The sequence below is a fragment of the Haliotis cracherodii genome, unplaced genomic scaffold, assembly GCF_022045235.1.
Source record: "Haliotis cracherodii isolate W230 unplaced genomic scaffold, xgHalCrac1.p SCAF_8, whole genome shotgun sequence".
Classification (NCBI taxonomy): Eukaryota; Metazoa; Mollusca; class Gastropoda; order Lepetellida; family Haliotidae; genus Haliotis; species Haliotis cracherodii.
Genome location: NW_027266341.1, coordinates 341,420 through 362,213, shown reverse-complemented (window position 1 = coordinate 362,213; position 20,794 = coordinate 341,420). Strand labels below are relative to the sequence as shown.

Genomic DNA, 20,794 nt, shown 5'->3' with positions numbered 1-20,794 from the left:
AACATGTGACTTGTACAGAATCGTTCGCGGGATTTAAGCGAAAAACGGCACATGATGCACGTGCATTTCATTAATGATGAGGCAAGGATGAGTAAATATTGTGTTCGATCGCCGTGATCGACGTCACTGGATGTCAGTTTTTGTTAGATTTTGACATTTCTCAAAGCACCTGATGCACCCAGAAACTCGCTCAATCTCCATGATTTGCACATGATCCTTCAATTTGATTCGCGTATCTTCAATTCTTTTCAAAACATTTCTCAAAATACAACCAACTGGGTGTACTCAATGATTTACATTTTCATACTTTCGAAATGGTGTGACCCCTAACTTCTTTTGAGTAGTATTTTGGCATATGTACAATTTCAGGGTGTTCAGAAATAAACATAAAACCAAACAATGGAAGGGAAAGGTACTCACATGTGTCTTTACATAGTTCAAATATAGCAGGCAGTAAGGTGAGAACCTAGCAGCATGGAGGTCCAATACACAATGGTGAGCATGTGCTTCGAAATGCATGAGCTTTGAAGAGGTCGTGGCGTGACCTGTGAGCTTTGACATTGCACATGAAGGTTAAGGTCACGGGGCAGTGGAGCGTTACTGAGAACATGTAAACATTGTATACGCGTATCTTAGAACTAGTAATTATTACCTGGAAATTGAACTTTAGAACATTAGTGTAATAATAAAGTGTCTTAATCATTGGACCATCATGGATGATAAGTTAAATCAATTGTAATGATTTTAACTTGATTTCATGTCATTTTACAAGCACTTCATACTTTGAAACATTAGGAAATCTTGCATCTAAAATTACCACACACAGTGAAAACGTTAGACTTTACCGCATATGAAGTGAAAACGTTAAACGTTACCGCACAGAGTGAAAACGTTAAACATTGCCACACACACAGTGAAACCGTTAGACCTTACCGCACATGGAGTGAAAACGTTAGACATTAGCGCATATGGAGTGAAAACATTAACACACTCAGAGTAAAAACTCGGAGACAAATGACAAATTATATTATTTATAAACACAAACTGTGTATGCTCTTAAGAAAAATTCTTGCATCTTGGACCACAATTACGCAACCACGGGAATAACGTAGAGCTAATACACAGGAAACTTTGGCTGTGTGCTTTATTTTAATAATGCTGACCTCGTGATAAACAACATTCACGCGACTGTTTTCAGTATATCGGGCGAAACATTGTGCTATATGTCAGTTTATCGGGCGATATAGTGTGGTATATGTCAGTATATCTGGCGATACAGTGTGGTATATGTCAGTATATCGCGCGATACAGTGTGGTTTATGTCGGTATATCGGCGATACAGTGTGGTATCTGTCGGCATATCGGGCGATACAGTGTGGTGTATGTTGGTATATCGGGCGCTACAGTGTGGTATCTGTCGGTATATCGGGCGATACAGTGTGGTATCTGTCAGTATATCGGGCGATACAGTGTGGTATCTGTCAGTATATCGGGCGATAAGGTGTGGTATACGAGATTCTACCCATTGTCAGTGTACTGTGACCTAATGTGGCCTTCAACCTTCCAGCGCCGCAGAGGCTGCTTGTACGTGCTGTTTACTCCAAAGGGACCTAAGGCAATGAAAAGATCTATCATGGTTTAAGCGCATTTGAGCGGTTTTAAATTGGAAAGTGCGCATTACAAATTCATGAAATAATAATGTAACCGTCCTCCCCGCGGAGTGGTCGCTTCTTGCTAACCCATAGTTCAATCACACAGTCGGTGGCAGCTACCTATGTACAAAGTCTACTGCACTTTGTTCTCGTGACCTAAGAAGTTAACAAAAGACCCCCTTCTCCTTCTTTTGAAAGTTTTGAAACGCTTTTGATTTATGGATTACTGGCCTTCCCCCTAATCCCGAGCGATCGCTGTAATCCCCCGTCTATACCCGGCGCCCCATAACGGCACATAGTAACACTGATACGTCGTGCGGAAGGTAGTCTCACCGCGAGGGCCAACTGCAGCCAAGTTTGTCGGACGGCAGAAAGTAAACAACTGTAAGTGTGGTGTGACAGTCGCTCTGTAAGTGATTGTGAACTGGAATCATCACAGAATGTGACGGCGATGTCCCAAGGAGTAGCCGGAGATAACGACAGAAGTGTTGAAGTGTGTGTTCGTTTCCATTGAGGTTGCCGACAGGATGCCATGTTTCGGCTCAATGGACGGGGCACAGATCGATTAATCCAAGTGATCGACACAGATCGATCTGTACATGGTTTTTTTTATCTGAGTGTTAAACGTGTTATGATATCACCAGAGTTGTGAGCGTCGTTTAGTGAGCTGACAACGTGGTGGTCAATTAAAGCGTGGAGTGTGTGTTACCATAGTGATGCCGGTGGGAATATGTACGCCGAGGGAAGGGCTGGATGCCCTGGAGAAAGGCCTGAAGACGCTTCGACGGTCGCGGGTACGTAGCTCAACTGGTTCAATGGTATATAGTGTGTGTATCTCACATACTTTCATACATAGTATACATGGTGTATGAACATAGTATATAGTAATAATTAAATAAGTGGAGTAAGATTGAACACAGTTTTAGTGTTATTCAGTTAAATGGCCTGATGAGACTCGTATGTGGTATGAGTTGAAAGCGCTAGCCAATTAAAACTGTGTTCAATCTTACTCCACTTATTTGATTATTACTATATTGTGCCTGAGAGTTAGAACTTTGCTGAATAGAATATATATATATTATACTCTTCAAAAAAAGAAACTTGACACTGACTTTCAAAATGTAATATAATGTGATTGTTTCAAAATAGGACACAAAAACCATCATTGAAACACTGTTTGAAGATCAATGTACCCAATGTTCAAAACATTAATCGTGTCACCTAGACAGACACACGTACACGATACAGCTAATGTCACAGGGGTACATACATTGCTATTTGTATATGTATCATGTTTGGGAGAGGCATTCAGATAAGCAAAATTTGCTTGTTTGCCAATCCCTCCACTTTATGGAAATAAATATGTTTATATCACAGGGGTACAGAAAATTTCAGTATCGGTTGTGCCCACCACGTTCATCAATCACCGCTTGACACCGACGACCCATAGTCAAGTAGTCATTAACACGCTGTTGGATGTGCTGCCATTCATGCTGAAGTGCATCAAGAAGCGCCGGAAGTGTTTGGGACGTAAGGCTGTAGGATCAAGTCTCTGTAATGCACACCTGTCAATGCACCTGCCACATGCACGAGAGGCGTCCTACCACCGTGTGAATTCCGGCCCATACTATGACACTCCCGCCTCAAATGGGACAACCTGCTGCACACAGTTGGGGGCGTAACGTTCACCCCGACGTCTGTAGACACGTGTGCACCCATCAGCACGTGTGAGTAGGAAACAGGACTCGTCAGTAAACAGTACATTTCTCCACCTTGCAGGTGCCCATCTAACCCTCTGTTGGCACCAAAGCAGACAGTCCGCCAGATGACGTGGGGTCAATACATGACGTCGAACAGGTCTTCGTGCAAAAAGTCCAGCCTCCCTCAGTCTGTAGACGTGGCTGTGATAGTGATGTCTCGGAAGTGTCGCAGCCGGATGTATCAATCTTGTGCTTGGGTTGTCACCTTTGGTCTTCCTGACCTTGGTCTGTCGTCAACTCTGTTGGTGTTGTATCGGGTCCACAGTGCGGAGATTGTCTGTCTGGATACGCCAAAGTGCCTGGCCACTTCTTGCTGAGTTGCTCCAGCTTGTGATCTCCCACTGGCGTTGTTCCGTTGAGCTGCATTCAGTCTTGGCATTCTTTCACCACCTCTACTGCCGTATGAACAGCCATTGATGTGGTTTTTAATACCCATTCAGCAGAGGGGCCTGTTTTTTACAGGCGGTTGCGTTTGGATGAAGCTATAAAATTGATCCCCAAACGCTATGTTTATGTGCTTTGCATGTGTTTTCGGGAATTATAGACACATCATCTTTCTGTTTGACTTATTTGGTTCTCATTTAATGTAATTAATTTAGATATTTGGCAAAAAGTGGTTTTACATCTATGTCAAGTTTCTTTTTTTGAAGAGTATATATATATATATATATATATATATATATATATATATATATATATATATATATATATATAGGTATATACATTTAGTTTAGGTAATATATATATATATATATATATATATATATATATATATATATATATATATATATATATATATATTAATACCTACATACGCTCTTTAATAAACATATTACTGATTGCCCTCGTCATGGTTGAGGTATAAATGTTTTATGATTAGAACATTATTTTTTATTTATATGTGTGCACATCTGATAATGTCATTGGCACAACTAGGTCTGAAAGTTGTTCAATGTAAAATGCTGTGCTGCCCACAGAAAAACATAGAAATAACATCAGTCAGGTCATCACTAGGTTGTCATCAGTCAGGTCATCACTAGGTGTCATCAGTCAGGTCACCACTAGGTGTCAACATCATCAGTCAGGTCATCACTGGGTGTCAACATCATCAGTCAGGTCATCACTACGTGTCAACATCATCAGTCAGGTCATCACTGGGTGTCAACATCAGTCAGGTCATCACTGGGTGTCAACATCAGTCAGGTCATCACTAGGTGTCAACATCATCAGTCAGGACATCACTAGGTGTCAACAACATCAGTCAGGTCATCACTAGGTGTCAACATCATCAGTCAGGTCATCACTGGGTGTCAACATCATCAGTCAGGTCATCACTGGGTGTCAATATCATCAGTCAGGTCATCACTAGGTGTCAACATCATCAGTCAGGTCATCACTAGGTGTAAACAACATCAGTCAGGACACCACTAGGTGTCAACATCATCAGTCAGGTCATCACTAGGTGTCAACATCATCTGTCAGGTCATCACTAGGTGTCAACATAATCAGTCAGGTCATCACTGAGTGTCAACATCATCAGTCAGGTCATCACTAGGCATCAACATCATCAGTCAGGTCATCACTGGCCATCAACATCATCAGTCAGGACATCACTAGGTGTCAACAACATCAGTCAGGTCATCACTAGGTGTCAACATCATCAGTCAGGTCATCACTAGGTGTCAACATCATTCAGGTCATCACTGGGTGTCAACATCATCAGTCAGGTCATCACTGGGTGTCAACATCATCAGTCAGGTCATCACTACGTGTCAACATCATCAGTCAGGTCATCACTGGGTGTCAACATCATCAGTCAGGTCATCACTGGGTGTCAACATCATCAGTCAGGTCATCACTAGGCATCAACATCATCAGTCAGGTCATCACTAGGTGTAAACATCATCAGTCAAGACACCACTAGGTGTCAACATCATCAGTCAGGTCATCACTAGGTGTCAACATCATCTGTCAGGTCATCACTAGGTGTCAACATCATCAGTCAGGTCATCACTGAGTGTCAACATCATCTGTCAGGTCATCACTAGGCATCAACATCATCAGTCAGGTCATCACTGGGCGTCCACATCATCAGTCAGGTCATCACTGGGTGTCCACATCATCAGTCAGGTCATCACTGGGTGTCAACATCATCAGTCAGGTCATCACTAGGCGTCAACATCATCAGTCAGGTCATCACTAGGTGTCAACATCATCAGTCGGGTCATCACTAGGCATCAACATCATCAGTCAGGTCATCACTAGGCATCAACATCATCAGTCAGGTCATCACTAGGCGTCAACATTCTCAGTCAGGTCATCACTGGGTGTCAATATCATCAGTCAGGTCATCACTGGGTGTCAACATCATCAGTCAGGTCATCACTAGGCATCAACAACATCAGTCAGGACATCACTGGGTGTCAACATCATCAGTCAGGTCATCACTGGGTGTCAACATCATCAGTCAGGTCATCACTGGGTGTCAACATCATCAGTCAGGTCATCACTAGGCGTCAACATCATCAGTCAGGTCATCACTAGGTGTAAACAACATCAGTCAGGACACAATGTTCAACAATCCACTCAACTTTGTTGTCATACTGTCACTGCCCTGCACAGAACAGTGTTCCTGATATTCCCTAGTGTAGTACAGTGTTTCTGATATCCCTTGTGTAGTACAATATTCCTGATATCCCTTGTGTAGTACAATATTCCTGATATCCCTTGTGTAGAACAATATTCCTGATATCCCTTGTGTAGTACAATATTCCTGATATCCCTTGTGTAGAACAATATTCCTGATATCCCTTGTGTAGAACAATATTCCTGATATCTCTTGTGTAGTACAAAATTCCTGATTTCCCTTGTGTAGAACAATATTCCTGATATCCCTAGTGTAGTACAATATTCCTGATATCCCTTGTGTAGTACAATGTTCCTGATATCCCTAGTGTAGTACAATATTCCTGATATCCCTTGTGTAGTACAATATTCCCGATATCCCTTGTGTAGAACAATATTCCTGATATCCCTTCTGTAGTACAATATTCCTGATATCCCTTGTGTAGTACAATAGTCCTGATATCCCTTGTCGAGTACACTAATCCTGATATTCCTTGTGTAGTACAATATTCCTGATATTCCTAGTGTAGTACAATATTCCTGATGTCCCTTCTGTAGTACAATGTTCCTGATATCCCTTGTGCAGTAACTGTTCCTGATATTCCTTGTTCATGTTGTGTAGTAAAATGTTCCTGATATCCCTTTACTATAACAATATTCCTGATATCCCTTGTGTAGTACAATAATCCTGATATCCTTTGTGTAGTACAATATTCCTGATATCCCTTTAGTAGAACAATATTCCTGATATCCCTTGTGTAGTACAATATTACTATAGTAGACCAATATTTTTTTATGTCCCTACAGAACAACAATATTCCTGATATCCCTTGTGTAGTACAATATTCCTGATATCCCTTTAGTAGAACAGTATTCCTGATGTCCCTTCTGTAGTACAATATTATTATAGTACAACAATATTTTTGATGTCCCTACAGAACAACAATATTCTTGATGTCCCTATAGTGGAACAATATTCTTGATATCCCTATAGTAGAACAATATTCTTGATGTCCTTATAGTAGAACAATATTCTTGATGTCCCTTTAGTAGAACAATATTCTTGATGTCCCTATAGTAGAACAATATTCTTGATGTCCCTTTAGTAGAACAATATTCCTGATATCCCTTTAGTAGAACAATATTCCTGATATCCCTTGTGTAGTACAATAATACTATAGTAGAACAATATTCCTGATATCCCTTCTGTAGTACAGTATTCCTGATGTCCCTTAAGTAGAACAATGTTCTTGATGTCCCTATAGTAGAATAATATTCTTGATGTCCCTATAGTAGAACAATATTCTTGATATCCCTATAGTAGAACAATATTCTTGATGTCCTTATAGTAGAACAATATTCTTGATGTCCCTTTAGTAGAACAATATTCTTTTTGTCCCTATAGTAGAACAATATTCTTGATGTCCCTTTAGTAGAACAATATTCCTGATATCCCTTTAGTAGAACAATATTCCTGATATCCCTTGTGTAGTACAATATTACTATAGTATAACAATATTTTTTATGTCCCTACAGAACAAAAATATTCCTGATATCCCTTCTGTAGTACAGTATTCCTGATGTCCCTTTAGTAGAACAATATTCTTGATGTCCCTTTAGTAGAACAATGTTCTTGATGTCCCTATAGTAGAATAATATTCTTGATGTCCCTATAGTTGAACAATATTCTTGATGTCCCTATAGTAGGACAATATTCTTGATGTCCCTTTAGTAGAACAATATTCTTGAAATATGTCCCTTTTGTTGAACAATTCTTTATGTCCCTTTTGTTGAACAATATTCTTGATCTCCCTTTAATAGAACAATATTCTTGATGTCCCTTGTGTAGTACAATATTCTTGATGCCCCTTTAGTAGAACAATATTCTTGAAATATGTCCCTTTTGTTGAACAATATTCTTGATGTCCCCATAGTAGAACAATATTCTTGAAATATGTCCCTTTAGTAGAACAATATTCCTGATATCCCTTGTGTAGTACAATATTACTATAGTAGAACAATATTTTTGATGTCCCTACAGAACAACAATATTCCTGATATCCCTTCTGTAGTACAATATTCCTGATATCCCTTCTGTAGTACAGTATTCCTGATGTCCCTTTAGTAGAACAATATCCTTTATGTCCCTTTAGTTGAACAATATTCTTGATGTCCCTTTTGTTAAACAATATTCTTGATGTCCCTTTAGTAGAACAATATTCTTGAAATATGTCCCTTTAGTAGAACAATATTCCTGATATCCCTTGTGTAGAACAATATTCCTGATATCCCTTGTGCAGTACAATATTACTATAGTATAACAATATTTTTGATGTCCCTACAGAACAACAATATTCCTTATATACCTTGTGTAGTACAATATTACTGATATTCCTTCTGTAGTACAGTATTCCTGGTGTCCCTCCAGTAGAACAATATTCTTGATGTCCCTTTAGTAGAAAAATATTCTTGATGTCCCTTTAGTAGAACAATATTCTTGATGTCCCTTTAGTAGAACAATATTCTTGATGTCCCTTTTGTTAAACAATATTCTTGATGTCCCTTTAGTAGAACAATATTCTTGAAATATGTCCCTTTAGTAGAACAATATTCTTGATGTCCCTATAGTAGAACACTATTCTTGATGTCCCTTTAGTAGAACAATATTCTTGAAATATGTCCCTTTAGTAGAACAATATTCTTGAAATATGTCCCCTTGTTGAACAATTCTTTATGTCCCTTTTGTTGAACAATATTCTTGATGTCCCTTTTAATAGAACAATATTCTTGATGTCCCTATAGTAGAACACTATTCTTGAGGTCCCTTTAGTAGAACAACATTCTTGATGTCCCTTGTGTAGTACAATATTCTTGATGCCCCTTTAGTAGAACAATATTCTTGAAATATGTCCCTTTTGTTGAACAATATTCTTGATGTCCCCATAGTAGAACAATATTCTTGAAATATGTCCCTTTAGTAGAACAATATTCCTGATATCCCTTGTGTAGTACAATATTACTATAGTAGAACAATATTTTTGATGTCCCTACAGAACAACAATATTCCTGATATCCCTTCTGTAGTACAATATTCCTGATATCCCTTCTGTAGTACAGTATTCCTGATGTCCCTACAGAACAACAATATTCCTGATATCCCTTCTGTAGTACAATATTCCTGATATCCCTTCTGTAGTACAGTATTCCTGATGTCCCTTTAGTAGAACAATATTCTTGATGTCCCTTTAGTTGAACAATATTCTTGATGTCCCTTTTGTTAAACAATATTCTTGATGTCCCTTTAGTAGAACAAAATTCTTGAAATATGTCCCTTTAGTAGAACAATATTCTTGATGTCTCTTTTGTTAAACAATATTCTTGATGTCCCTTTAGTAGAACAATATTCTTAAAATATGTCCCTTTAGTAGAACAATATTCTTGAAATATGTCCCTTTTGTTGAACAATATTCTTGATGTCCCTTTAGTAGAACAATCTTCTTGAAATATGTCCCTTTAGTAGAACAATATTCTTGAAATATGTCCCTTTTGTTGAACAATATTCTTTATGTCCCTTTTGTTGAACAATATTCTTGATGTCCCTTTAATAGAACAATATTCTTGATGTCCCTATAGTAGGACAATATTCTTGATGTCCCTTTAGTAGAACAATATTCTTGAAATATGTCCCTTTAGTAGAACAATATTCCTGATATCCCTTTAGTAGAACAATATTCCTGATATCCCTTGTGCAGTACAATATTACTATAGTATAACAATATTTTTGATGTCCCTACAGAACAACAATCTTCTTGAAATATGTCCCTTTAGTAGAACAATATTCTTGAAATATGTCACTTTTGTTGAACAATATTCTTGAAATATGTCCCTTTTGTTGAACAATATTCTTGATGTCCCTTTAATAGAATATTATTCTTGATGTCCCTATAGTAGAACAATATTCTTGATGTCCCTTTAGTAGAACAATATTCTTGATGTCCCTTGTGTAGTACAATATTCTTGATGCCCCTTTAGTAGAACAATATTCTTGAAATATGTCCCTTTTGTTCAACAATATTCTTGATGTCCCTTTAGTCGAACAATTTTCTTGATATCCCTTTAGTAGAACAATATTCTTGATGTCCCTATAGTAGAACAATATTCTTGATGTCCCTATAGTAGAACAATATTCTTGATGTCCCTATAGTAGAACAATATTCTTGATGTCCCTATAGTAGAACAATATTCTTGATGTCCCTATAGTAGAACAATATTCTTGATGTCCCTTTAGTAGAACAATATTCTTGATGTCCCTATAGTAGAACAATATTCTTGATGTCCCTATAGCAGGACAATATTCTTGATGTCCCTTTAGTAGAACAATATTCTTGAAATATGTCCCTTTAGTAGAACAATATTCTTCATGTCCTTTAGTAGAACAATATTCTTTATGTCAAGATAGACACAATTTCTTTGATACTGTGAAGAGCGACGTTTTCGGTATAGATCCTTATACCGTTGTCAAGCAAGACTGAATGAGGGACTTAGTACAGAATATATATAGTAGGTGGAGGATTAACAGTGACAACAATTGCATACATGAGTGGGATAACATTGGTAGGTGTTACAACAAACGGTTGATGCTGTCACAACACGATGGACAGAAAACACATAGGTGGAAGCCAATAGGGACATGAAGCCAATAAACAGGATAAGTGATTATTGTTTGATGAGTTCATAGTAAGCGGATTGGATGAAATAGCCTTGATCTCTGTTGATTGATGGCTTGTGGCAGCGACTGTGGACTGCTCCTGTTAGTTTTCTTTTAGTGAAATCATGGAGGTTGTTGGCGAGGATTTGGACATTGTCCCAGTTCAGTTGATGATGTGATTGGGACAATTGCTGATATGGTCCGAGATGGCTGATTTGCTGTCGGATTTAATGGTGGAGGTTTTATGCTATTTCATTCTGGTGTGGATTGGGCGGGATGTTTCACCTACGTAAGATTGTCCACAGTTGCAGTCAATTTTGTAAACTACACCTTTAGGCTCTTAGCAGGGTGTTGAGGGAGTTGGAGCTGGTGAAGTGGGTGTCGATGTTGGCTTGCTGTTTTAGGAGGCGGCTGATGATGTGGGAGGCTTTTCCTATGAATGGGAGGGCGATGCGGAAGGGCGCTGGGTTTAAGGGTCGCAGGTCTGGGTGTGGGATGGAGTACAGAGGCGATGACTTTGTTGACGAGATTTGGTGGATAATTGTTGAGGTGGGTGAAGACTCGGCGGAGGTGTTCGATCTCAGGTTTGGGGTCAGCAGAGGAAAGGTTGATGGCTTGTTTGGTGAGGGTGGGGATGATGCCAGTCTTGGTTCTAAGAGGGTGGTTAGAGTTGAAGTCGATATACTGGTCTGTGTGGGTGGGCTTCCGTTAGACACTGGTTTGGATTCTGTTTGAAGGGCTCGAACGTATATAAACAGAGCAGCCAAGGATAAAAATGAAATCATATCAATATAAGAAAATAGAAATTACGTGAACACCAAACTCACAATAGATATGTGTACCTTACTCACACACAGGAGTCCCAAAGAGGGACCGAAACGTCGCTCTTCACAGTATTAAAAAAGTTGTTATCCATAAAATTGTGTCTATCTTGTCATCCGTCAACTTCTAAGTAATGCCTATCAAACAATTTATTCTTGATGTCCCTTTGGTAGAACAATATTCTTTATATCCCTTCAGTAGAACAATATTCTGGATGTCCCTTTAGTAGAACATTATTCTTGATGCCCCTGACTACACTACAGATAATCTTATTACCACCATCCATGTCTATTTGGTTTCTCTACTTCCAGCGTATACAGCACGATTGTCTGGAATCTAATATGCAATTTTTCAACAATGTTAATATTGTGTGTTTCATATATTCTGCTGTGTGTCAACTGTAAATTCTCTAACTGTCCGGTGAAATAGTGTACCCGAGTAGTATAGGTAATGATGGTTCTGGCTCACTTCCACTGGAGCGGGATTCATATACCTATACTGCTACTACAGCATTTTTTATGTGTAAATGACTATGCGATTCAACGATAGTCATAAGATTGACTCTAGCTCACCAATACCTGGGGCCAATCATTGCTTTAGATGAGTCTAAATGGTAATAAAAATATTCTTCATTATTTTTATCGATAAAGCGATATTCAACATTTTTATTAAGTTCTTCGTTCATTTTACTAGGAGACCAGACTATATAACTACACTCTTTTTGTAAATTGATAAGAAACAATTGATTACCGTATTTGGTTGGTTTGACATCACTGATATAATAAAAACCTTGTGGTAATTCTCTCCATTTAATAGTTTTTTCCATTATTATATATTTATGTAAGCATTTGTCTAAATGTAATCACACGATAGTAAGCAATTTATTTTTAATCTCCAACCAGTTCTTTGGTTTTGGCGGGGTCGTCTAAGGCGCCGCTATTCGCTGTGCAGAGTTGCGTCCCTTAGGCACGCCAGAAACCTATGATTGTGGGTTCGAATCCCGGTTCACCCCGATTATGTTTCTAGGTTTGTCAGCACCATACCCGTGCTCGTGGGTTTCACCGAAGTGGTGAACGTCTGAGACCTGCATCACTTCGGGCTTTCCTCCCACATTAAGCTGACACGCCGTGATATAACTGGAATACTGTTAAAAGCGGCGTTAAACCCAACTCACTCACTCACTCACTCTTTGGTTTTGGCACGGAATAATTGACGCGCTTGTTGCCTCCCTTGTTCTATGAACTTTTTTTTATCGTCTTCGCTAATACCATTGGTCTTACGAGATTTTGATCGAATCTCCTGCTTCATTTCATTGTATTTGGTGAGTTCCGACAGCACTAAACGAAACTCATCCTCGGATATCTTACAATCAGCCACTGCTGTCGAAATATGATCCTCAATGCTGTTCAACTTTGCTTCTGCGAGTATCCGAATACTATCGTGTTTTAATGCTTTCTTTTGCAACCTACGAGAAAAGAATTTTATCGCTATTCCTGTCAGTCCTGAGACTCCGGCACCTATTTCCATGCCGAGCACGATAGGCGCGGCGATTATAGTTGATAGTAAACCGACACCGGCTACACCGAGTCCCATGCCAGCTACTACAAGAGCGGTGTCAACTCCGTCCAGAGCATTCACGGCTCTGCGATACTTTTTATACAATCCAAGTCTCAACTCCCTATCCTTTTCTATTCGATGTTTTATGTCGCTTATTTGATGTAATCGAAATCCATCAACAGTTTCCATCATTTCATCGAGCGCTGGATATAAACTCATAGTGTATATTACGAATATATAATAGTCTTTAATTGGTCTTGCTTAAATGTTTTGAGAGTATACATCAACCTTATCAAATGTATATTATACGGCAAGAATATCTTAGAAAGAGAAATACTACCACTTTTAATAATTTGAACCCCCTCGAGGGATGTAACGGGTGATGCACCGACATGAATAATACTGCAACGTTGACGCTCGTGTTTCTTGAGCCATTTAATCGATAGACCTGGTAATATTTCGAAGGCATCTACCGGTGCATCTCCGAACAAGACTTCAATAATAAGCGTAGAAATATTAGGTATTGCACTCAAGTTCTGTTTAATATCATCGAATTCTGTAACCAAATTTAAACTAACATTTTGGATTGCCGGACGACTATATAACATATGACCTGGTTTTTCTGGCAGGGGAGTGACTAACACACTTTTTCGTTTTGACGGGATATAGGCCGCGAGTACGATACCACTATTTATCATCTTAGTTAAATTATGTCCCTTACCCATCATCGCATAAGGTGGGGTAATGACGATATTCAGTAGCCACTTGACGTTTGCCTCGACCATAGTCCATTTATTCTCACTGTTGTAAATAATATTGTACGGAGTGGTTTTAAGGAGTCTACTAACGTCGACATCACTTAAATCTTCCAGATTACCCGCGAATGTGACTTCTTTCCGCTTGTATACATTATCGTGTAAGTGTAAAGCGTATAACTTACCATTGGTACCGGGTTTATCGAATCCTTCTGTGTCTCCGAGATCGGAAAGCGCAATTGTATTACATTGTCTTATCGTTCCAGGGCCTGATGCATCAACCATTATTTATAATATGGAGTGTTACACTTAAGTATCCTATATGTACAGGTTGGTGATTTACATCTAATACAGAAATTTTGAGGTCTGAAATAATACCACGCTTCAATTTTTTATATTGTAATGATGAGAAAGATTCCGTTCTACCGCTATTGTATTTTTCATTTTTGACTGGAACACTTCTGAGCAAAGTTGAAGGACTTTCTTGTTGAATATTATCCGTTGTACTGATTTGATCAAGATGGATGCACAGCTCTTTATAGGGAACTAAATCGGGTAATGTATTTCCCTCATTTGATGAATCGACTATTATAGTATAATTGGTTGCAAATCCAATTGTAATTCTTAAGTTCCTGTAAGGAATTACACCCATTCCTCCAGGGGATAATTTCAGTCTCCCAGTCGCCTCATTTTGTGTTAGACTAGCTCCATAAGGCTTAAAAAATTCATCATTGAGTGAGCATACGCTGTAATACCCATCAGGTATAGTAATAATTCTATCTCCTTCATGTGTTAATATTATCTCATTATTTCCTCTCGCAGCACTTATATTGGTCCACCGTGGGTAATACGTTACATCGCATAGAGCTACTTCGAGTTGTCCATCCGAGTTATCGATAGTACGAAGCAGTTGAATAGACTGACCATTTGTTATTCCAAGGAGTGTAACATACATATCAAATATACAATGATACTATATCATAACTTAAATATGGAATCAACCATTATTTATAATATGGAGTGTTACACTTAAGTATCCTACATGCACAGGTTGGTGTTTTACATCTAATGCAGAAATTTTGAGGTCTGAAATAATACCCCGCTTCAATTTTTTATATTGTAATAATGAGAAAGATTCCGTTCTACCGCTATTGTATTTTTCATCTTTCACTGGAACACTTCTGAGCAGAGTTGAAGGACTTTCTAGTTGAATATTATCCGTCGTGCTTATTTGATCAAGATGAATGAACAACTCTTTATAGGGAACTAAATCATGTACGATATTCCTTTCAATCGCTTTTGAGCCATGTGGTAATGTTATTTCTCCTCTAAATCCAAGTGTAATTGCTAAGTTCTCACTAATAAGTATTTTTGATCCTTCATTGTAAATTTTCACTGTCCTATTTGACTCATTTTGTGTGAGACTAATTCCATAAGGCTTTAAAAATTCATCATTAGAATTAAAATATTCATCATTGAGTGAGCTTATGCTGTAATACCCATCAGGTATAGTAGTAATTCTATTAAATCTATTTTGTTCATCAAATATAAATATCTCATTATTACCTCTTGCAGCACTTATATTGGTCCACCGTTGGTAATACGTTACATCGCATAGAGCTACTTCGAGTTGTCCGTCCGAGTTATCGATAGTTTGAAGCAGTTCAATAGACTGGCCATTTGTTATTCCCGGGAGTGTAACATACATATTAAATATACAATGATACTATATCATAACTTAAATATGAAATCGAGATACATTACTAATCAATCGATTATAGTAACTGCCTATGGTGCTGAATTTTTAGTTAAATTCCCCGATATCTTTGAAAAGTACAGGCTCACGGCAACTAGCGATAAAATGATGCACGATTGGTTTCACAATCCGATGCAATTTTGGCAGAATCAGTTAAACTTTGCCGTATGGTGTGCCACAACGGGATGTGGCGTATCTCTTTACGCTCCAGGATTTGAACTGAATAAGTCTGTTATGTCATTTCACGTGTACTATCAGATTAGACGTATACTTAAAGAAATTAGTGCTCCATTACCGCAGGATCGAGCGTGGAATTCCACAAATAATAATTACGATAGGTCCGCATATGAGCGTATTTGTCAGGAATTTAATGTTTCTACGAGTAAAGATTGGCGTATTAAAGGAGCAAACCATGGTCTAGGTGTTCCTTACACAGAGGAAAATAAATCCGTCAAAGAAGAAAGCGATTATGTATATAAAGTACTTAATAAACTTCCAGTTAATTTTGGTAAGTTGTATAGTACCAGCAAACTTTACGCAAGAATATATGATCATTGGCATAAAACCGGTGATTGGTATAAAGGCTGGGAACTTTATAGTAACGATTGGAGAGGGGATATTATGAGTTTTAAGAGTGGTTTAATTTATATTGTTACAAAATTTATACAAATGAACGATACCGCAGACGCTTGGAATGAATTTCTTTATGATAAAACGGAAAATAATTTTACTAACCCAGGATTTGTAAGAGTTAATGAATCGATAAGAACTTACGTATGGGCAATTCTCGGAGCGCAATCTCAAACACGAACGTCCATTATCGGTACTGGGACGGTGCTCAATGCGCAAAAACAGTTTGTCTCAAACGTGGAGGACACCATTAATTCACCAGTTGACATACCATCGTCTATAAAGCGTTTTCAAGATGCATTACAGTACGCTCAATCCAAAGTGGACTTCGTTTATGCACCGGGACTATACATGTCTCCGAGTAATATAGAACTTAAGATCGGTCAATTGATCGGTTATAATAATAAAATTGTTATCGCTACCGATCAACAAAAACCAGGTATAAATTCAGATATGAACGTCGAATTAATAACGCAAACGATCACGGGTGAAAAGGGAATAGTAAAGCCACAAACACCAACTATCACTAAAACATCTACTGATGCACAAGTGTCACCGCATATTGCGGCTAAAAATCAACAACATATCGATGAAAAAACAGCGCTTGTAGTGGGTGGAATCTCGGTTGGCTTACTCATGATTTGGTTAAATAGTCTTTAGCGAATACGTACAACAACCCTGCAATTGCTACGATCAACACCCACAAGTTTTGACTAAGCCAAGTGGTGGTCTTAGCTAATAAATTCAATAGCCAGGAAAACAACACTCCCAATTATACCGGGAAGTGCAGCCGCGGCTTTCTCAGCTAGCTTTCCCAGTGCTGAACCTAATGCTTTTAAATGCTTTTTTATCCACTCTCTTATACCGTTTTTATCGTTAGGCGGTGATCCGCCTCCACCTGTGCCACCTGTTAATGAGAGAGTCAAAGTCGATATGATAAATCCCAACGCGGTTAAAATACTAGCAATTGTTATTCCCTGTTCTCTGAACAATGTTTTAATTTTATCGGCCAGTGTAGTATCATCGTTGAGGACTTGATCGATAGTTTCTCGAATTCGACTGATTTGCGAACGAAGTGCCTTTCTATTACTGGAAGCTGCTTCGAGGCGGGCCAATCTTTCCTCTTCTAGGTTACGCAATCTTTCAGCAACGTGACGTCTACTGAATTCATCGCCCGCCTGTTCGAGTTTTGTTTTCTCTTGAGCTATATGTTTGTCGATTTCGGATAGCTTGGCTGTATTATTGATGAGTTCTCCCCGCATAGTTTGCATTGCCTTGTCAAGACCTCGTAATTCCCGAATACTGAACTCCGAATGTGGTACACTGGCCGTGGAATTATCGTAATAGGTATCCAAGATTTCTCCGAGTCCGTCCGAGGCCACCATCGAGGCTGCTTCCAAATCATCTGTATTAACGAGTTCTTTCCTCATAGTCTGAAGAGCCTTAGTAGTCTTCGCGGGAAGTCGTCGGTAGTCTACAAAACCTAATTCATCACGAACAAAGCCGATGCCTTTTTTAGCGGCTATCGTAGACAAGGCTAGGGGCTTACGAGTACGAGAATGCATAAGATCAATATCCGGAGCGCCACGCAGTGGCAATATTCTTTTACTATCTATCTCAAACTTTGAATATTCACGACCTATTGGAGTAACATAATTTTTATCATCTTTTAATGCATCGTAATAATCATCAACGGCTGGTTTCAAAAGTTCATCATTTACGGTTGGGATCATAAAGCTGGTGTCATCAGTACCCTCTTCGATGGTACTAGTATCAGTTATGTTATCTAGATCAAAGTCATTATGTTCAAAATTAGTCATTTTTATATTAAACATAGGGTACATGTTTTCAATATAACAATGTCTTCGCAATACGGACGCAAGTTAAACCCACAACGTAGACTTCGAGATCCATTAGGGGTCAAAGCAATTCGTCAGTCTGTAACTATAACTAATAACCCTAGTACCATCGATCAGAATCAAACGCTTCTGGTTCGCTTTCCTAATCTCGGCGCACACGATGTGTTAGTTCCGGGAACTGTCCGACTGGCATTTACGATTGTTTTGAATTCTGCCGACGTTAACAGAGAGCCGGTTCAGAACTTAGGTCGTGCTATCGTTAAGAAAATCGCTATTAAAATTAGCGGTAATGAGGTTTTGAGTATCGACGATAGTGATGTATACTATTGTTACATGGATCTCTGGAGAACGGATAAAGAGCGGGAAAACTTACAGTACCAAGGTATTTGTAATAAGAACACATTGAGACTGTGCGTAGGTGCTGAAAATGGTGATGGTACCATCGTAAAAGATCAGGCCGTTGCCGACGCATTAGGTAACCGATTCTATATTCCCCTAGACTTTGAATTACTAGATTCCCACATGCCCTTTTATCAAGCATCCCTAGGCGATAGGTTAGAATACGAACTCACTTTTAACGACTACGGTAGAGTAATCAGATCCGCTAATGTAGATGCTAGCTATTCCATTGACAATATCTCGCTCGAGTACGATATGATAACGGATCCCAAATTAACCAGACAAATTCGTAACCAGTATTCGGGAAATTTAGCCATTTTGTACGATCGCATGCTGCGACACCGAAAGATCACGAGGGACAAAAAAGATACGATGTGGAATATCAATCTAAATGTCCCCACGAGGTCGTTGAAGGGTATTTTAATGTTGTTCGAGGACCCCTCCGATGCGTTTAAAAGAAATACCGAGAAGTTCTACAATCCCAAGATTACGAAAGTAGAATTGACTATCGAGGGCGTTCCTAATCAACTATATAGCCAAGGAATTATAGCGTATCACCAGTGGGATGAGATTAAAAAACTTCCTTCTATAAAACGTTCTCCGGAAGTTAACGCGGTCGTGAAAGATCTGTCTCTCGGGAGTGTATCGATGGGTGAATACCTCACCTCGAAGTACGCGCTATGGCTCGACATGCGAACAACGGACGATGACCAACTACACGGTAGTGGGAGGAGAATAGAAAATGCTAGCGAGGGTGTCACCATACAGATAACGAAGCTCCAGGAAGCGGTTGGTAAATTAAACATATATTTGTACGTGATTATGGATGCGCAACTTAATATACAAAATGGGAGATTCGTGCAAGCAATCTATTGATAATCTTTTACCTAAAGATCCGCACTGCGCTATCATATGCGGGCAAACGGGCTGCGGAAAAACAGCCTTTATTCTAGATATTTTAGAAAGTCATTATCGGGACGTTTTCGATCATATTATTATTCTGTGCCCGACTATAAGCGTTAATAAAACATACTTATCGAGAGATTGGGTAATGAATGACGACGGAATACACAGAGTCGATCCGGGCGATCGTTTACAAGACTGTCTCCGAGTATGTCACGAAAAATACAAAGGAGAATCAACCCTTTTCGTAATAGACGACTGCAGCGCGAGTAAAGAACTCACAAAAAAGAAAGATATGCTTTCGTATTTAGCATTCTCCGGTCGGCATACTCAACATAGCGTTTGGGTACTTACTCAAAAATACAACTCTGTCCTGAAAGATCTCAGAGAGCAGACCAAATGGGTAGCGCTGTTTCATTGCAAAGATCGAGATTCATTCGAGGAATGTTTACGCGAATACCAAGGGTGAACAAGATAAAGTCAGAAAAGTGTTAGCGGCAACGAAGCACTGTAAACTCGTATTAAAAACCGATCAACCAGCTGCTTATGCAATTGCTTAGCAAAATGTAGCAAAATTATAGCAAATTATGGCAAAATTGTAGCAAAATTATAGCAAAATATAGCAAATTGAACATTAGAGGTTAATATTACATAAAATGTGGTTCGAAATCCTCATTCTTTCGCAACAGTTCATTATTACGGGATGTATTGGATACGTCATATTATATTATGTTAGACTTAAATATCTCCTTAGGTATTACATTATGGAATGCGACGAACTCATCGAACAGATGCTCAAAGAATCTGATGTAGATCAAAATGTAGATAAATCTTTAGATAAACATAGAGAAAGACTCGCGGCTTTGGTAGCCGGTGGAAAATGTTCCCAATATTTGGGAGAAAATTATACCATCGAAAAAATTGATAACATGACCGATGAAGAGATTAAAAAACTGTACGCGTGTTACGAGTCTAGACAGGGAGCTACAATGACTAAAACTATAGGGTAGTCTATATTACAACTATACACAGTCGTAGCTAGTATGTTTCTCCCCATCCCGGCAGAGCATCGCATGTATTTATGCGAATCTCTAGAGAAAGACCCATTCATCGAACACGCTATAAGCTCAGTGAGCTGTGAGTTTTATCATAGATTCGGAATGTTCTTAGCTCCACTCACCACAGCTTTAATAACGGCTAGGTATTGTCAATTTAAACATACGTGCCCACTTAATAATATAAATGGAGACACAACAGATTGCGGAAACACAACAGATTGCGGAAACGGAACCACATGTGAATGAGGATGCACCACAAACAAAAAAACAACCCAGAGTTACTAAGAACCCCCCAAAAATAGCTGCAGGA

At 38.8% G+C, this 20,794-nt stretch overlaps 1 protein-coding gene across 2 annotated transcripts in view; it reads left to right on the top strand.

The window, feature by feature from the left end:
- The first annotated feature begins 1,998 nt into the window (after positions 1–1,998).
- Positions 1,999–20,794, top strand: part of LOC139450201 (uncharacterized) — a 125,532-nt gene continuing 106,736 nt past the window's right edge. For both annotated transcript variants that reach the window (XM_071231876.1, XM_071231878.1), the window contains exon 1: positions 1,999–2,446. In XM_071231876.1, coding sequence (XP_071087977.1) covers positions 2,369–2,446 — 78 coding nt within the window. In that variant the 5' untranslated portion in view covers positions 1,999–2,368. The remainder of the gene's footprint in view (positions 2,447–20,794) is intronic.